The sequence below is a fragment of the Kwoniella bestiolae genome, chromosome 1, assembly GCF_000512585.2.
Source record: "Kwoniella bestiolae CBS 10118 chromosome 1, complete sequence".
In the NCBI taxonomy this organism is placed as follows: Eukaryota; Fungi; Basidiomycota; class Tremellomycetes; order Tremellales; family Cryptococcaceae; genus Kwoniella; species Kwoniella bestiolae.
The window spans coordinates 326,295-341,718 of record NC_089241.1 but is presented as its reverse complement, the minus strand read 5'-3'; the positions used below and the strand labels follow the sequence as shown (position 1 = coordinate 341,718).

At 47.0% G+C, this 15,424-nt stretch overlaps 5 protein-coding genes across 5 annotated transcripts; 3 read left to right on the top strand and 2 right to left on the bottom strand.

The window, feature by feature from the left end:
• Positions 1–996: 996 nt before the first annotated feature.
• On the top strand, positions 997–2,266 carry I302_100130 (uncharacterized protein; the record flags this gene model as incomplete). The annotated part of the gene is made up of 2 exons (XM_019190154.1): positions 997–1,169; positions 1,258–2,266. The coding sequence occupies 2 exons, from the start codon at positions 997–999 to the stop codon at positions 2,264–2,266; spliced, it is 1,182 nt and encodes a 393-aa protein (XP_019046902.1).
• A 1,795-nt stretch (positions 2,267–4,061) lies between these two features.
• Positions 4,062–5,473, bottom strand: I302_100129 (uncharacterized protein; the record flags this gene model as incomplete). The annotated part of the gene is made up of 4 exons (XM_019190153.1): positions 4,062–4,426; positions 4,503–4,784; positions 4,858–5,104; positions 5,177–5,473. The coding sequence occupies 4 exons, from the start codon at positions 5,471–5,473 to the stop codon at positions 4,062–4,064; spliced, it is 1,191 nt and encodes a 396-aa protein (XP_019046901.1).
• A 374-nt stretch (positions 5,474–5,847) lies between these two features.
• On the top strand, positions 5,848–8,164 carry I302_100128 (uncharacterized protein; the record flags this gene model as incomplete). The annotated part of the gene is made up of 12 exons (XM_019190152.1): positions 5,848–5,901; positions 6,184–6,234; positions 6,288–6,351; positions 6,410–6,554; positions 6,620–6,756; positions 6,812–6,863; positions 6,922–7,074; positions 7,137–7,225; positions 7,280–7,389; positions 7,443–7,501; positions 7,557–7,992; positions 8,054–8,164. The coding sequence occupies 12 exons, from the start codon at positions 5,848–5,850 to the stop codon at positions 8,162–8,164; spliced, it is 1,461 nt and encodes a 486-aa protein (XP_019046900.1).
• A 398-nt stretch (positions 8,165–8,562) lies between these two features.
• I302_100127 (uncharacterized protein) lies at positions 8,563–11,899 on the top strand (the record flags this gene model as incomplete). The annotated part of the gene is made up of 3 exons (XM_019190151.2): positions 8,563–9,481; positions 9,542–10,708; positions 10,764–11,899. The coding sequence occupies 3 exons, from the start codon at positions 8,563–8,565 to the stop codon at positions 11,897–11,899; spliced, it is 3,222 nt and encodes a 1,073-aa protein (XP_019046899.2).
• Positions 11,900–12,083: 184 nt separating this feature from the next.
• On the bottom strand, positions 12,084–13,407 carry I302_100126 (uncharacterized protein; the record flags this gene model as incomplete). Its single annotated transcript, XM_019190150.1, has 5 exons — positions 12,084–12,227; positions 12,302–12,462; positions 12,539–12,581; positions 12,675–12,838; positions 12,981–13,407. The coding sequence occupies 5 exons, from the start codon at positions 13,405–13,407 to the stop codon at positions 12,084–12,086; spliced, it is 939 nt and encodes a 312-aa protein (XP_019046898.1).
• Between the last annotated feature and the right edge of the window lie 2,017 nt (positions 13,408–15,424).

Here is a 15,424-nt window from a genome sequence, read left to right as displayed (position 1 = left end):
GTGTTCTTTCTCTCAAATCGATTGGTTGCATCTCGACATAAGAGCTTTCATTTTTAGCATTAGGATAGACGATCTCCAAGAAGACATCCCTCATCAAAGGTGACATCCAGCAGCATACATCTACCACCATTGTTGAGGGAAAGGATAGATAGTCTCACAGATATCACGTTATCAATCCTTAGACAGAGTAGAGGTAGAATCGGTCGAATCTATCCCTGTTTCCGTCCCTATTCCCTTATTCCTCTTAATCCGATCCCATAAAATCGATCTCTGATAAAGTGAAACATTTCGTATTCAACCGAGACATTTATTATCCACCTCTCAGTTACCTGTTCCCCCCCTTCTCTCTCTTTCTCTTTTTACCCTTTTCACTAGAACAGATATCCCTGGTAAGGAATAGTTTAATACCGTACCTTGCGCCAAAAGTGGGAAGCAGAAGAAGGCAGAGTGAGACAGGAGGTCTGATCGTCCTCATCTCTTCTTTTTTTCTTGCCTTCTCTACGTCCTCTGGCGTTTGTTCATCTCATGGATAGTTCGGATGACTATTGTCAGACCCTACTCGGATGCAGCCAAGGAAATTAGAGCTCAAGCCAACATTAGATCATCGTACTCCTTGGTCCGATCTACGACAGATAGTAGCTTCCCTGGGGGTACGAACCAAGCAAGGGTTCAAGACCTGTAGACAAAAAAGAATCACAGAGTAGCATCATCATCCTATCTTTCATCGAGATACAGCAGAAAGGAGATATATAGACTCGAGGAGTATCGTGATTTTCAGGACCACCCCCAACGAACAAAAACGCCCACTTTCCTTCCTCTATTTTTTTCAACAGAATCATCCACCACCACTTGCTGCCTCCTCGTCATCTTTAGACCACCTGGGCAGCCTAATCTCGACCATTCCAACTATCATTCACTTTCGACATTTTGAGTGGAAAACTCTCTATCTTCACTCTATCCTCACGTCGTGTCGACTCTTGTCATCCCATCACCATCATGAACACCGCTTTCGCAACGCCCTCGGTGCTCATGCACCAACCTCACATGCACGACATGCCGCCGACCTTTGATGGCTTCGGCTCTGCTTATCCTCTAAGCATCGCCGAGAGTTCTCATTCACCTGGTCGCCGTCAACGTATCTCTATGGCTTGTCAGTATTGCAGGCATCGGTGAGTCCATCCATCCATCCCTTCCCACACCAATCATACACACAATAGGGGTCCTTTGACTAATTGTATTGTTTGCTGGATCATACAGTAAAATCAGATGTTGCGGAGGAGCTCCATGTCGGAACTGTACTCGAGCCAAGAGGGAGTGCGAGTATGCGCCGGTACCGGAGGAAGTGAATAGGGCCACTAGGGAGAAGAAGGCCATAGCCAAAGCTGCCAAGGCCATCACCAACATATCACCCATCACCACTTCCTCTCCCTACTTTGCGGACCAACCCGTCTTCAACGTCCCCTACGTCTCTGGGCCTGGTCCCATACGACCCTCCCACTTGGGTCACCGTCGTACGGTATCGATGCCTACTGGCGGTGTCGCTCCCTGGGTCACACCACCTGCTGCTCCTGCTTTGGCTTCTCCACCAATGTTCGAATCACCTCAATGGATGTACAGTGGATGGACGAGCGGTGGAGTCTCTGCCCCGCTTCACACGCATCACGAACATACACCCGTCTCGAGCTTCCCATCCGTTCTCGAGCAAACTCCAACGCACGAAGCCTATCTCAATGGCCAAATGCCAACTGAGGTCATTGCTGCCAATCCCACCCCAACTGACACTTCACGTTCCTCCTCAGCTGAACACGACTATCCTCCTAACATGATGCCTCCAACCCTCCCCACATCTTGGTCAACACCTTCATTACCCACTCAGACGTATCTTCGACCTGCCATGCCCATCACACCGGCATCGCACAAACCTATTCATGAGCATGGTACATCGCCTATCACACCAGCCACGACAGGCTACCAAACTCCTTTCCCAACACCACCACTCTTCCAAGTCCCCTTCGTCATGCCATCGGTAGCGACTTACCAGCATCAACAACAAGCTTCCACTCAATACCCTTATTACTCGCCCTCGCCTCTCGGTCAAAGTACCACCACCTCACCCACTTTGGCACCTGAAATGTCCCTCCCACAGGAGAAGGAACAACTGGTAGGATTGGGCATAGGGGTGCCGGAAGTACAAGCGGAATACTACCAGATCCCAACCCCCACACTCTCTTCGGACGAATACTTCTCTCCTCCAATCCAATTCTAACGAAGCGATGGACGTACCCCTTCACTTTGACGCGAAGAAAAAAACACCACAAAACGAAAATCGCCATTTTGGCAAATCGAACTTGCTTGAGTCTCAATCGCCATCACACCATGTAGCAATACCATTCTCTCTTTCTGCTTTGTTCGGTTCTCTGTTCATAATAAAGGATAAACAACAATATCTGTTAATTGCGGGACATTATCTTTTTCTCCTTCCCCTTTTCATTTGAAATTGTATTATTAACTTGAACGTTTACACTCTAATGAGAAAAAGTTGATTGGATTATCATCTCTATACGGACTATCTATCTATCTATGCGTTCTATGTCGTTCTTCTTCTACACCTAACAAACTTATATTGGGTATGACAATATCTTTGATAGTCTCATGCAGGATCTTGAACTGGCACGAATCGAATTAGGTCTTCCATACCGACTTGTACGGTCTCGCTGTAGCATATGTTTTAATGTTCATGCACACGACCATTGAGTGGTATCCGGAAGATCCGGAGTAAGCGTGCGCATGCATGCGTTGTAGATGGACCGCTGTGCCATGCAGTCAGTTGCAGTGACTATATGAATTTGTGAAACTGATTAATATAATCCGGGCAATGAACCGGTAGCGTGGGAAAAAGCGAATACACGCTGAATCAAAGTCCGAAGTACATGTCCTTGTCCAGCGATTCATGCGAAGCAGCAAGAACCAATTGCTGTGAAGGTAAAGAGGTCTCCTCTTTGAATCATGAGAAGACACCCTCGTTCGCATCCGGGAGATCAACCGATGAATGTTCATTCAATAATCATGCGCTTGTAAAGATGACTTCAACTCGTTCCTGGTGCTTCGTCATCAGAATCGATCATTGCAATCCTGCCGTATCATGTTTTCTCTTCGGCATCGCATGGGGTACGGTAGGTCAGTCTACTGCAACTTCGTTTTACTGTATGTACATGAGAATTGGAAAGAAGGTCGACTACAAGTTACGGGAAAGGACAAGCCTAACCTACCCGTCCTCCGTCCGGCTTGAACTTTTTTGTAGAAGCGAACAACTCAACTCAAGATGAGAGTCGTATATGTTTTGTAAGTATGTAGGATACGTACCAGGATGAGCTGGCTTGATTTGTGAGATCATAATTTGCGAGTACTTTGGTTCATCATATCGTAAGATGACACTTATATCACGTGTTGGACATCTCATCTGCGTCGATCACGAGACCGATGATGACTGAATGATTATAATGTCGTAGGAATGTGTCAGATACTATAGATAGATCTTAACCACTAAGCAGCTGAGAAAGTCAGATGTCATTGGGTGAGCTTTGTCGACTTGGTCCTTGGCTATGCAGGAATATCCTATATGCTATGTACACTGCATGAATCATCATCTGGCTCAATCCGAGATTCATGACAGCTTCAGTGCCATGCTGACCTTCGGAAGAAATACTGAAGAAAAAGCTCGACTTTCACCATATGTGTATGAACCGTAGCAAGGCTCGAAATACTAATGATTGAGTAAATACATTTTGGCTGTACTGTATTATGTAGACAACGCTAAAAGGAAGAGAAAGCTGGAATTGTATCTTCGTAGAGCATGGTATGGTATCAAAGGTCGGAGTAATCGTATAATATTCGTTTTGGGTTGATAAAGGGGTATATGAAAGTACGTCTATCGCTTAGAGCTACATGGTGAGATATCAAGTCAGCCAATGGATCTCTCTCGATAAGAACCGATACTCGTAATCTCAACATAATCTCGTCATCATGAATATCAAGATAAGGGTAAAGGATGCTAATCCCAATCAACTCACCAAGCTATCCATCCTTCCAAAGATCTCTAATACAGTAGCAACTACCTCGAAGCATAATTCCTCTTGTTCCTCCTGTCCACCACCCGCACCAGCTTGTCCGACCGTACTAGCAGCCATCTCCTTTCTAACCTCCCTCACCAGCTCTTGTACGCTCTCCCGCCCCACGCCTCCACTTCCCCCTTCTCTCTTCCTCGTACCTCCACCAATAGACACCGGTCCAGCAACGTTCGATGTCGTCACTCCGAATGGCCAAGTCGAGAATTCAGCGAGGATGTCATCGCATCTTGCGAAGGCTGCTTCTCGAGAATCGTAGGAGAGTCGCTGAAGGGCGTTCTCAAGTACACTTGATGCGTAGGCTATATTCAGGAACAGCATTATCAGTATCCTGAGATGATACTGCGGTGCAAGAAAGGGATATAGGTATGAACTCACCCGCACAGACCAGAACCACCGCTCTCATATGCCTATACTTTACACCTTCCTTGTGTAATGCTTGAGGTGGTATAGCCGCCGTTCGAGCGGTCAACAGCGTCAAGGTCCTTCGCATCACATCGTCTTTGGCGTTCATATCGGCTATAGGATGTGTAGCCATGTCGAATAATAGGAAATTTCGCTTTTCGGTTCTAAGTACACCTTTATCCACCAAACCTTTTGCTAAACGTTCTCGAACTTGTTTGAGTTGATATCCTATCTTCATGACATTCCACGTCTCACCTAATACAATAAGATAGCCATGAGCTGTCCTGCCCACTTGAGGTATTCGCGAGTAGGAAGGCACACCACTCACCACTCATCAGATCCACCCACGCGCCTGTACCATACTTCTCACTTGATTTCATCATCTTCAGAGCTTCGTCCAAGATAGTCTCCCCAGTCTGTCTATCATCGATGACCTCAATCAACCTATCTGCTAGAGCCAATCTCCTACGTGATGGGTCTTTGACCATTGCGATTCTGCGTCGTAACGCCAATTCAATCAATATACAACCTCGTAACGCGTATGATATATTATCGTTCCAAAATGATAGATAGCCCTACAGCACAGCGTACACTAAAGTCAGCGTGCTGCGATACAATCACTTGACCTTCATCCTGGAGAGGCTTACAGCTTTATCTTTCAAACCCAACAACAAGACCTCCTCCATGATAGTCAACCTAGGCATCGTCTCGGTCTCACCACCATTTTCGAAATCCCTCGGATCGTACGCTATCTTCCCTCCTGCCCCTCCTGATCCCCCAGCCGAGCTGGTCGGCGCGTTATTTGACGAAGCTCCGCCTGGTCTTCTGGATGCGGCCCCAGAGGTGGAAGGGAAGGAGGGTGTATCTGAGAATGCTGGTGAAGCTGATCCGATGGCTGGGGAGGCTCCTGCTCCTCTTCTTCTAGTGAGACCTTCTGATGCCATGGTGGATTATGAGGATTGAAGAGGTAGGTGAAGCGAAGAGACTGTGTTGGGTTAGGAATGGACACCGGGGTTCAAGATGGCTTGTTTTGTGGGTTGGGGTGGATATGGTCCAATTCAGCGACAGGACAGGAAATCTTGTACGTGTCGTCTAGTGTGATAACACCTAGAGAGGAGGAATGAATATTGGTAGAGTGGCAGTAGGTGACTATCTGTGAGGTAGGATAGTTTATGGAAATCAATGGTTGGTCCGAATGAGCAGTAGCAGTAGCAGCAGCGTGATGACACTGTACCTCGTACACAGCCAGCAGACAGCGATCACCTCACTCTACGCGTATACTACCATGTATATAACCGAATATCACCGCGAGTGGCACATGTCACATACATACGTACCTTCCACCGTCATCACTTTCTGCTTCGACCAGTCAGTCCAGTGCGAGTAATCTCTCTCTGCAAGCTATCTCTCTGTGTGTGTTGACAGTATTCATCACTCATTGATTTGTACATCGAAACCTCAGCATAGTCAAAAAGACTCAAGTCATCTCAACATGAGTAATCTGTGAGCCATTCGTCTAGTTGTGTGGCCTTGTAACTCGGCAGCTGACCTACTCGACCGTTCAATCAATAGTTATGTCACTGAGGCAAGTCTCCTTGAACCTCCACATTCGATGTCCATCAAACCAATATACTGACCATGTCATATCACATAGCCCGCTACCAACGGCAAGGTCATCATTGACACCACAGCAGGAGAGATAGAGGTATATCCGTGCGATCTAGAATCACTGTCTCCCAGCTGATCATATAGGCATAGGTCGAATTATGGGGTAAAGAATGTCCAAAGGCTGTACGGAATTTCCTTGCGCTATCTATGGAAGGTGGGTCTGTCCACTTGGACACGTCTCATGATTGATGCTGATTATCGGGATGCCTTAGGATACTATGACGGAGTCATCTTCCATCGAGTGGTACCAGGCTTCATCATCCAGTCAGGTGATCCAACGGGTACCGGAATGGGAGGAGAGAGTTTCTATGGTGAACCATTCCAGGATGAGATACACCCCAGATTACGATTCAACAGGTCAGCTTACTCTCGGTTCCCAACAAGGTTGACATCATTAGCTGATCTGCATTGTTGGTGTTTAGACGAGGTCTTATGGGGATGGCGAATAACAGTAAAAGGCATACCAATACTTCACAGTTCTTCTTCACCTTGGATAAGGCAGAGGAATTGACGAATAAACATACCTTGTTTGGGAAGATTGTTGGAAATACGATATACAGTAAGCTAATCATTCCTTATTTCGTCTAAACAAACGTAGCTGACATTCTGTCTAGATGTCATGAGTATCGGTAATCTGGATATTGATTCAGAGGAGAAACCTTTGGTGTAGGTCGCCCCTTCTCGGGCTCTTTTATCGTAGCTGTACTGACAATTCCGCATATAGCCCACCGAAAATACGAGGTGTAAGGATAATAGAGAACCCGTTCGACGATATCGTACCTCGTATAACAGCTTCCGAGAGACGAGCTCAACAACAAGCACGGCTGGAAGCTAAGAAGGAATTGGAGTTCAGGCAGAAAAGAGCAAAAGCTAAGAAGTGAGCAGCTGATGCGGCAAACAGTAGTAGAGTTGACGACTGATGGTGGCCTACCCTTTTAGGAATACCGGATTGCTCTCATTTGGAGATTCTGAAGAAATACCTGAAACGGAGGTCAAGGTGAAGAAAAAGGGGATGACCAGGCAGGATCGTGAGTCCCGGATCGTCCTTCCGAGGAACCAGTATACTGACGAGTATTTGCCAGTTCTGGATCCAACGGACAGTGCACCTGCTAAACCTCTCGAATCTTTCGTGGAAGTACCAGATTCGTTGAAGAATTTGGGAGATAGCAGTAAGAAAGAGAAAGAGAAGAAGGTGAGCTGGATATCGTTAATATACCAAGGAGCTATAGCAGACCTTTACAATAGGCCGCGGTCGACCTTAAAGCTATACGAGAGCAGCATGAGCGAGAAAAGGCAGGAAGCAGGTAAGCCCGATGTTTCCTGAAATAGCGAGAAGCTAATTGAGTTATCCTCGAGCAGTGCATCGCGCCAAGCTGAGATCAAGCGAATGGAGGAAGATCTACGTCGATTGAAGAAACGCACAGGTAATGCATCAGATTCAGATTCAGATTCTGAGGGCCGTTCGAAACGACATAAAGGTCCTTCAGTCTTGGAGCAAGAGTTAGCCAAATACTCTAAGAACAGAGGGCGGGCTGCTGCGAAACATGGTAGCAAGCGAGGTAGAAGGGATGAAGAAGATGATATATTGAAGGAGATGAGTAAATTCAGCAGTAAAGTTGCTAAAGCTGCGCCTGATGGGGATGAGGATGAAGATGAAGACAGACCTAGAGATGGGGATGAACAGGCTGGGGAAGATGATTTGGAAGTGGACGATGATGTGGGATGGATGAAGCATAGTCTGAAGTTCTTGGTGGATGAGAAGGAATTGACGAGGAGGGCGGAAGAGGAGTACTCTGTGAGTTGGATCTGGTTTTTCATCACTGGGTTATAAAGCTGATAAAGGTACATCTGCATAGGTGATTGACCCTCGTGCGAAAGCTAGACAGCTTGCTGAGAATACACGTAGGGAGAAGGAGGGTCATAGGAAAGGGATGAGGACAGCTGCCGATGTGGGCAGGAGGAGGTAGATGATGTACAGAGTATCAGTGCCATGTATCCAAAATGTCAAAACAAAGGGTTGGGTGGCAAATACACTATGAATTACCGAAAGGGGGAATTGTGCCACGTGATGATGCGATGTTATCGTACCACTTTCACCTCGACATTGCGAATTTATGAGACGATTAATCGTGTTGGTGAATGAGGTGAATGATGAATGATGATGAATGATGAATGATGATTTACTATGAATGATACGATACGATACGATACAATACGATACAATCAATTGATTCAAGACTAGCTTGATCACGCACACTCATTCCTCTCGAGACGGAGACACCACTGGGAGAGAGACATATATATACGCTTGAAGCATCATACAGCACTTCATAAACTCATACATCTTTTTATACCCCATCCGATCATGCCAACCTCTCTATTCGCTCAGCAGACAATGCCCTTCTCAAACAAAGACGACGATTCCCTCTTATTTGAAGACTCCCTATCCACATCCAACGCCCTCTTCTCTTCCGACCTCTTAGACCCATCCTCATTACTTAACATCCCATCAACATCAAATGGAGGTCCCTCTTTCAACCGTCATTCACCTGCAAGCGATAATTCGCTATCACCATTAGCATATCAACAATCATTCAGTATGAGTGGTTCATCCAGAGTACCCTCACTATCCCCTTCCATTCAATCGATTAATCTCTCCAACATCAGTAGTAACTCAAACAACGGTCAATCACCTAGATCATCGTCCTCGCCCAGTTCACATTCCAACTTTTCTTTGTCAGCTACCGATGATTTCCTGTTCAACAACAATAGCTTCGACTCGACCGAGTTAGATGTATTATTCCAATCTGAGGATAGTAAGATGCTCTTGGGTGGTGAAGATCAGAATCTGAACCAATTCGTCAATATCCCAAATGGTGGTATGGATAAACCAAATGGACAATTGTTCTTCCCCGATCAGCAATCCAACCCATTCCTCGCCAACAATAATGATGGAAGTTTAGACTTCCTACAACACTTGTTTAGTGGAAACACAAATGGGTTCAACAACTTGAGCAACGATGATACATTCGATATGCTCAATCTCGAATCACCCACCTCGCCAAACAGGAAATCTTCCACGGCGAATGGGTTCCCAATCGACTTTGATTTTGCTCAACAAGCCAAGGCGATCGGGAATATGACGCAGTCTCAACAGACCATGCAGCCTCAGTGGACGAAACAAGATCAGGCTGGATGGCCGCTGGCCCATCTGAATGGTTTTGAGAATACGTTGCAAGGGAATGAGCAAGTGAATAATTCAGGGTTCGGTGCTAATGAAAATGGTTAGTTCACTTCATTACGCATAACTCTCGACGGACAGCTAATAATTGATCGCATCGCAGGATCATTCTTCATGAACCAGCCTGGATCAGATATGCCTCTCCCCAATACCAAAGCAACCGTGAAGAAACCCAAACAACCTCGACAATCCAACAAAGCCCCTGCTGCACCTACAGAAGCTACCGATGCGCCAGTCGTTGGCAAGCACAACAAGACCGAACGACGATATCGACAGAAGGTCCAAGCTGCTCAAGCGGATCTACGAGACGCCATCCCCGCTCTTCGAGTATTGTACGCCACTTCGACAGAAGAGCAGAAACTCACCACCGATTTTAGAGCTGCCGATGGCACTGTCGATGGACTTGGAGAAGTTACCAGGCCCAACGCGAGTGCCAAAGCTACGATCCTCATCGGGGCTAAGAAGTATATCGAGTTACTTCAAAGGAGATCAGCGATGTTACAGAGAAAAGTTAACGAGTTGGAGGCCTTCAGACTAGCAGTCGCTGGAGAGGATAATCTCAAGGCATGGCAAGCCGATTTCGGTGCTAGGGAAAGTGCTATTCAAGCGGTCGAAGATGCTGCCGCTGCTAAAGCCGAGGAAGACTCTTTGGATGAAGATGACGACGTCGACGAGGAAGAGGAAGAACAACAGCCCAAGAGGAAGAAGGCTAAAACCGCTGCTGCACCTAAACAGCCTCGTGCCAAGCCTGGTCCCAAGAAGAAGGATCCGAATGCTGCTACGTCCACTATCGCTCAAAATGCTGCTACAGGCGGGTTGAGGATGTTTGCCGCTTTCGCAGTCTCCTTCTCCTTCCTACCCTCAGCGTCAAACGTGTTGAAGCAGACTTCGACCCAATCCTCCACGACCGGATCGCCCAGTGGTGTCATCGGTCAAGCTACGACTGGTCAAATCTTGTCGAAGTTACCTCTTATTACTGCTGATCACACTTCGAGGTTACTCGCTAGAGGTTTGCCTGAACCTATCGCCCCTGCACCGCATACCCTGATCGACTGGACCTGGAGACTGCTAGTTGCTGTGCTTTTGGCTGTGTCTATGGGACCTATCATCTCTCGCTGGACGACGCAAGAAGAGAAGAAGAAAGCTGGAAATCTATCTATTTTGGTCAGAGATTGCGCAAAACTGGTTGTTCCAGCTGATAAGAGGGTCAAGACGCCGGAGCATGATCGGGCCTATTGGAACCAGAAGGCTGCTGATATGGTTGGGGGAGGTGAGTCGGGACGTTATAGCTTTGTTTATGACCGCCGCTGACCTACTGCATCTAGTTAACAAGCCGTCTGCGCTCGAAAGGTGGCATGTAGTGTTGCACCTGCACAGCACAGCTTCCGACGCCTATTCCCTGACCTTACTCGCTTTGCTCCAACAAGACGTGCCTCTGCTCCGATCTTCCACGGATATCTGGAGGGAAGCTCAAGCCAAGATCACAATCACTACTCCAGTACCCCTTGCTACCGTTCTTAAACTTCCCTTACACGAGGCTTTACGATGTGCCGAATCGCTCGAAAAGACTTCTTCACCCATCGCTGCTATTGCCGAACAAATCACCTTGGTACATGTATACGATCTCTACTCACGGTTCTTCATCAAACTGGTTGATGCCTCGACGCGATCAAAATCAGCCGGAACCACAGCTGCTTCCGTAAAGACCCTCTTGTCCAACCTTGAATCCTACGATATCGGGCAGTCACTAAAGTCATCCGCCTTTGACATGGAAGTACGATCATCTATCGAGGGATTGCCCAAAGGTTCGGCCGCCCACGCTCTCGGTTTAGTCTTGATTGGTCTATGGGGTATTTTTGTCAAACCCACACCCTCTGCTCAAGTCGCTTTGGCCACTGCACTCGCAGCGGAAGAAGTTCAAGGAGCAGGTAAAGGTCTATCATCAATCTCAGCGATGCTCGAGCTCCTCTACCCAGGTTCGAAAGATGTCTTGGCGGTACATGGGATCGATAAATCCGTCAATGAGGGCAGATTGCCTAAGAACGCATTATCGATTGATAAATTAGCTTTGACCTGTATAGAGTATATCAAATTGCTCATCTCATCCAACGAAGTTAACGATCCATCGGTGAATTCCAGTAGAATACAGAGGCTGGAAGCTTCAAAGAGGATCCAGAAATCATCTAGTCATCTCAGGTTGGTCTTGACACAAATCAAATTTATAGGATTCGAAGAGACCTCACACGCACTTGAGGAGTATGATGCCGAAGAGGAGGATGGGTCAGAGGACGGGGAGGTGGCGGATAAGAGACACATGGACTTGGATAATGAAGTTAGGAGGTTCGAGCTGGCTAAGGAAAGTCTGGTCAAGGTTTTGTGTAATGTATCTAGAAGAGCTGCTGGGAGGGGAATGGGGAGGGATGAAGATTCGGGGTTGGAAGGTGATTTAGATGATTTGTAGGGTAAGGTGCGGATTGATAGGACTTTTGGTTGGATTTGTAGAATAGATGATTGTGATTGATTTATGCATATGTAATATCTTGAACCTTACAACCACAATGACTGGATCAAAGAATTTCCGTCCGCAGACATGGCGACACAGACTGCTTTACTGGATGTTCAAGATACCATACTTCAAGACGAGTCTACAACAACCTCTTATCCTTCAAGAAACCCTCTACGGCCTCAACGAATCCATCTGGGTTCTCTTCGGGTACCCAATGCATACTCCTTGGGATCAGCCTGAAGATGACATCCTTGGCATACTCGTTCGTTTGATCTTCTATGAACTGTCAACGCAAAACAAGGTATCAGCTCAACTCAACCATCCCGATCGCGAGTTATGGCTGGTCCTGACACTTACCTCCTGCATCGGAGAGCTGTCACCTGCCAACGTCAAAACAGGTATCGAAAGTTTACCCTTCTTACTTAATATGCCCGTGAAATCTTGTTTGTCCCCCAGGAACGCTCGGTAGGTATCTAGTCCGCAACGGATCCCACCTGGGGCTGAGAATGCCTTTGCGTCTATATTGGTTGACATTCATCATCATCATCAATACGAATCGTCGTGGTGGAATACTCTCCAAGAGTGATTACTCACAAACTTCCAGGTCCTTGTCAGTCACGAAAGAGGGGTCGTAGCACTACGGACCAGTTGCATAAGTATCATCCCTTTCCCACGGTGAGATCCAAACCCTGCCTTTAAGATATCTTTTCATAAAGGTAAAGGAGCTCACCAGTCTGTGATAGAAGTGTCCAATATATTCCTTCTCTTTCCCTTGAATCAACAATTCAGGCAGATCCGCCTGGTTGTGGAAGAAGAAATGCCAGAGGAATGACCAGGTTGATGAAGGTTCGGTTGTGGCTTTGTCGAATGCTTTCGTACCTGGTATAGGAGCCTCTGAAGATGTATACTTATCTCAGTACCAACCCCACTGCCATCCCTCCTAGCTTATACACTGCAGCCGAGTGATCCAGAGATACCCTACAGAGATACCTGTTGAAAAGCATGATGATTGTGGACGAGAGAGCCCAACACTCACCAAAAGTGATCAAAGCTTCCACGTCCTCCTGAAATTGCACCGCCAAATTACTAGCCACCATACTCCCGATATCGCTCCCCACAATTATTGCTTTGTCCACGCCAAGTTTCTCCTTAAACAGCGTATGTATATCCCTACTCATCGTGAGCTTGTCGTAGCCACTTCTTGGTCTATCGGAATCACCCGCACCACGATAATCAACAGCTATCACTCGGAAACCCAGCTCCGAAAGTGGTTGAATGACCTGTCGCCAGCAATACCATGTTTGAGGAAAGCCATGTATCAGCACTATGGTCTTCCCCTTGGAATTGCCGGCGCTGATAGATCGCGAGGGCTTGGAATCCACATAATGAAGTTTGACTCCCGGGGATACCTCTGCTTTGCCGTGTGTCCACGTTGAAGGTTCTTCAGTGAATGTGCGGCCCATCGTGGCTTGTAGACTGCTGCTTCGCATATACCAGTGAGTAATGTTTTGCTCAATCACAAGCAGCCTTTATACATATCAGCTGCTTGACATAATGACCCACGATCGGTAGTATTACAGTACTCGCACCGTCAGATATTTATGAATCGTTAGTGAGTTAAGCGTCATACATCCATATGACGTCAAGAACATGTGATATCGATAGGTTAATCTGATAAACCACTCTGTTCTCAGATGAGATTCGTGATTCAGCTTTCTCAAAAGTAACTCACTCGTACTTGTAACACGCTAAACAAGCACTGAGACCTATGAGTTGATCGAGGTAGTCACCGCACAATCGGGTACGTCCGAGTCTCTTTGTTAGGCAGATCACCAGAACGAGCGAAGGATGTAGCTCTAGTCCGGGTTTTGGTTGAGAAGCAGTACACCGGGAATCGAAGAAGGGACCTGTGACGGGCTGGGGAACACATAGACTGTGACAAGAGTACCAACAGAGTGGTTGACCCGTTATGTACTGTACTACTCTCCGGATCAAGCGTTATGACTTAACGGCCTTAACGGCCTCTTCCCGAACTTCTCTCAACTCGCAGACCCAAGCGATAATGTGGATGGCGGACTTAAAAGCTTTCAATGCAGCACTGTGACATGATATATATGACACTCCTGCATCATTCCATACCTGCACATATCTGCCTCTGTACCACGAGCATGAGCATGGACTGTTGCGTACTTGTATCGCTCTTCGGAGGGTTTTCGTCTCCTCGTTGTCCGGAAGAAGTAACTTGAACATGTCTCGGAAATCGTCATGCAGCCCTAGTTTGTACACATGCATGCTGGTCTGTAGCTTACCGTTCCTGTTACCGTTCTTTTGGATGCTGCATCTGGACAACTGAATAATGCGCTCGTCTTCATAAGCATACAATGAGCAAAATACGTCAAAAGGCTGTTGAGCCGATACTGGGATCTAATTCATTTTGCCGCAGACATCTTTCTGCATGTTGTGACGAATTTGAGTCCGGGCAGTGACTCAGCCATCTTAGACATATGCAGACGGCCGGACTATTCGGTGAGACCTTCAACAATAGAAGCATGCGACGACGCAAGTGAGACAAGACGAAACGAGACGTTCTTTCAAGGAGTAGAGAAACATGGCTTGTAGTATGTTCCATGCGGGTGTACATGCTCTTGTGTACGGAATCGTTGTTCGGAGTGGTGTGAAGTGATCAATGTGCGATACGTGCGTGGTAGGATATGAGACCGAGACATGTACTCAGAGTACGAATATGGGTATGTGTCTGCGAAGGCGGCCGCCCTCTTACTGCTTCCGTGCATGTACATGTGGTCGCCTCGTTGCGAAGCCGCTACTGGATATCCCATGTGGATGATGTCAGTACCGCTCTTATATGAACGCCTCATTGTTCCAGCGTCGTATCGTCCTTCCTGGTTCATGCAGCTGAAGGGCGGTTCTATGAGTATCTTCTATGTCGCTATAGAACTCTTGGCCTTGAACCAATTTGAATGGAGCTGAATGATGACAGTGATGCATGAATGAACGCCTCTTCTGTCATTCGACCTGCGTCTCTCTCGTAATCCAATTTTCTTAGCTCCACTTATACGATCTTTCATTACAACCGGTCAAATGGGAATCTGATCAACCTTTAAGCATCCATTTATGCAGCCATAACAAGATCCCATCTCGTTAAGAGGTCTTCCCAGGCTGCTTGCATCTGGAAGGAAAGAGGAAAGCCTGGTACGATCAGAACTAGTTGATCGGGTCTAAAAATACGCGATGGCCATTCCCGCTTTTTTGGTTCGAAGGGATGCAAGGCGGCCGGTCCAGAGTGAGCGAAACATGGTTCAGATTTCCTTTTCAGGGTTTCGGCGGGAAGGAGACGGTCTGCCGTCCTTGCATGTGCTGAGAGCAGAAGGGAAAGCGGAAAATATGGATGCAATGGGACAAAAGGTCCGATTACCAAAATATCCCTTGGTCACTGAGACAATTAACCATAGGGAACCTGTA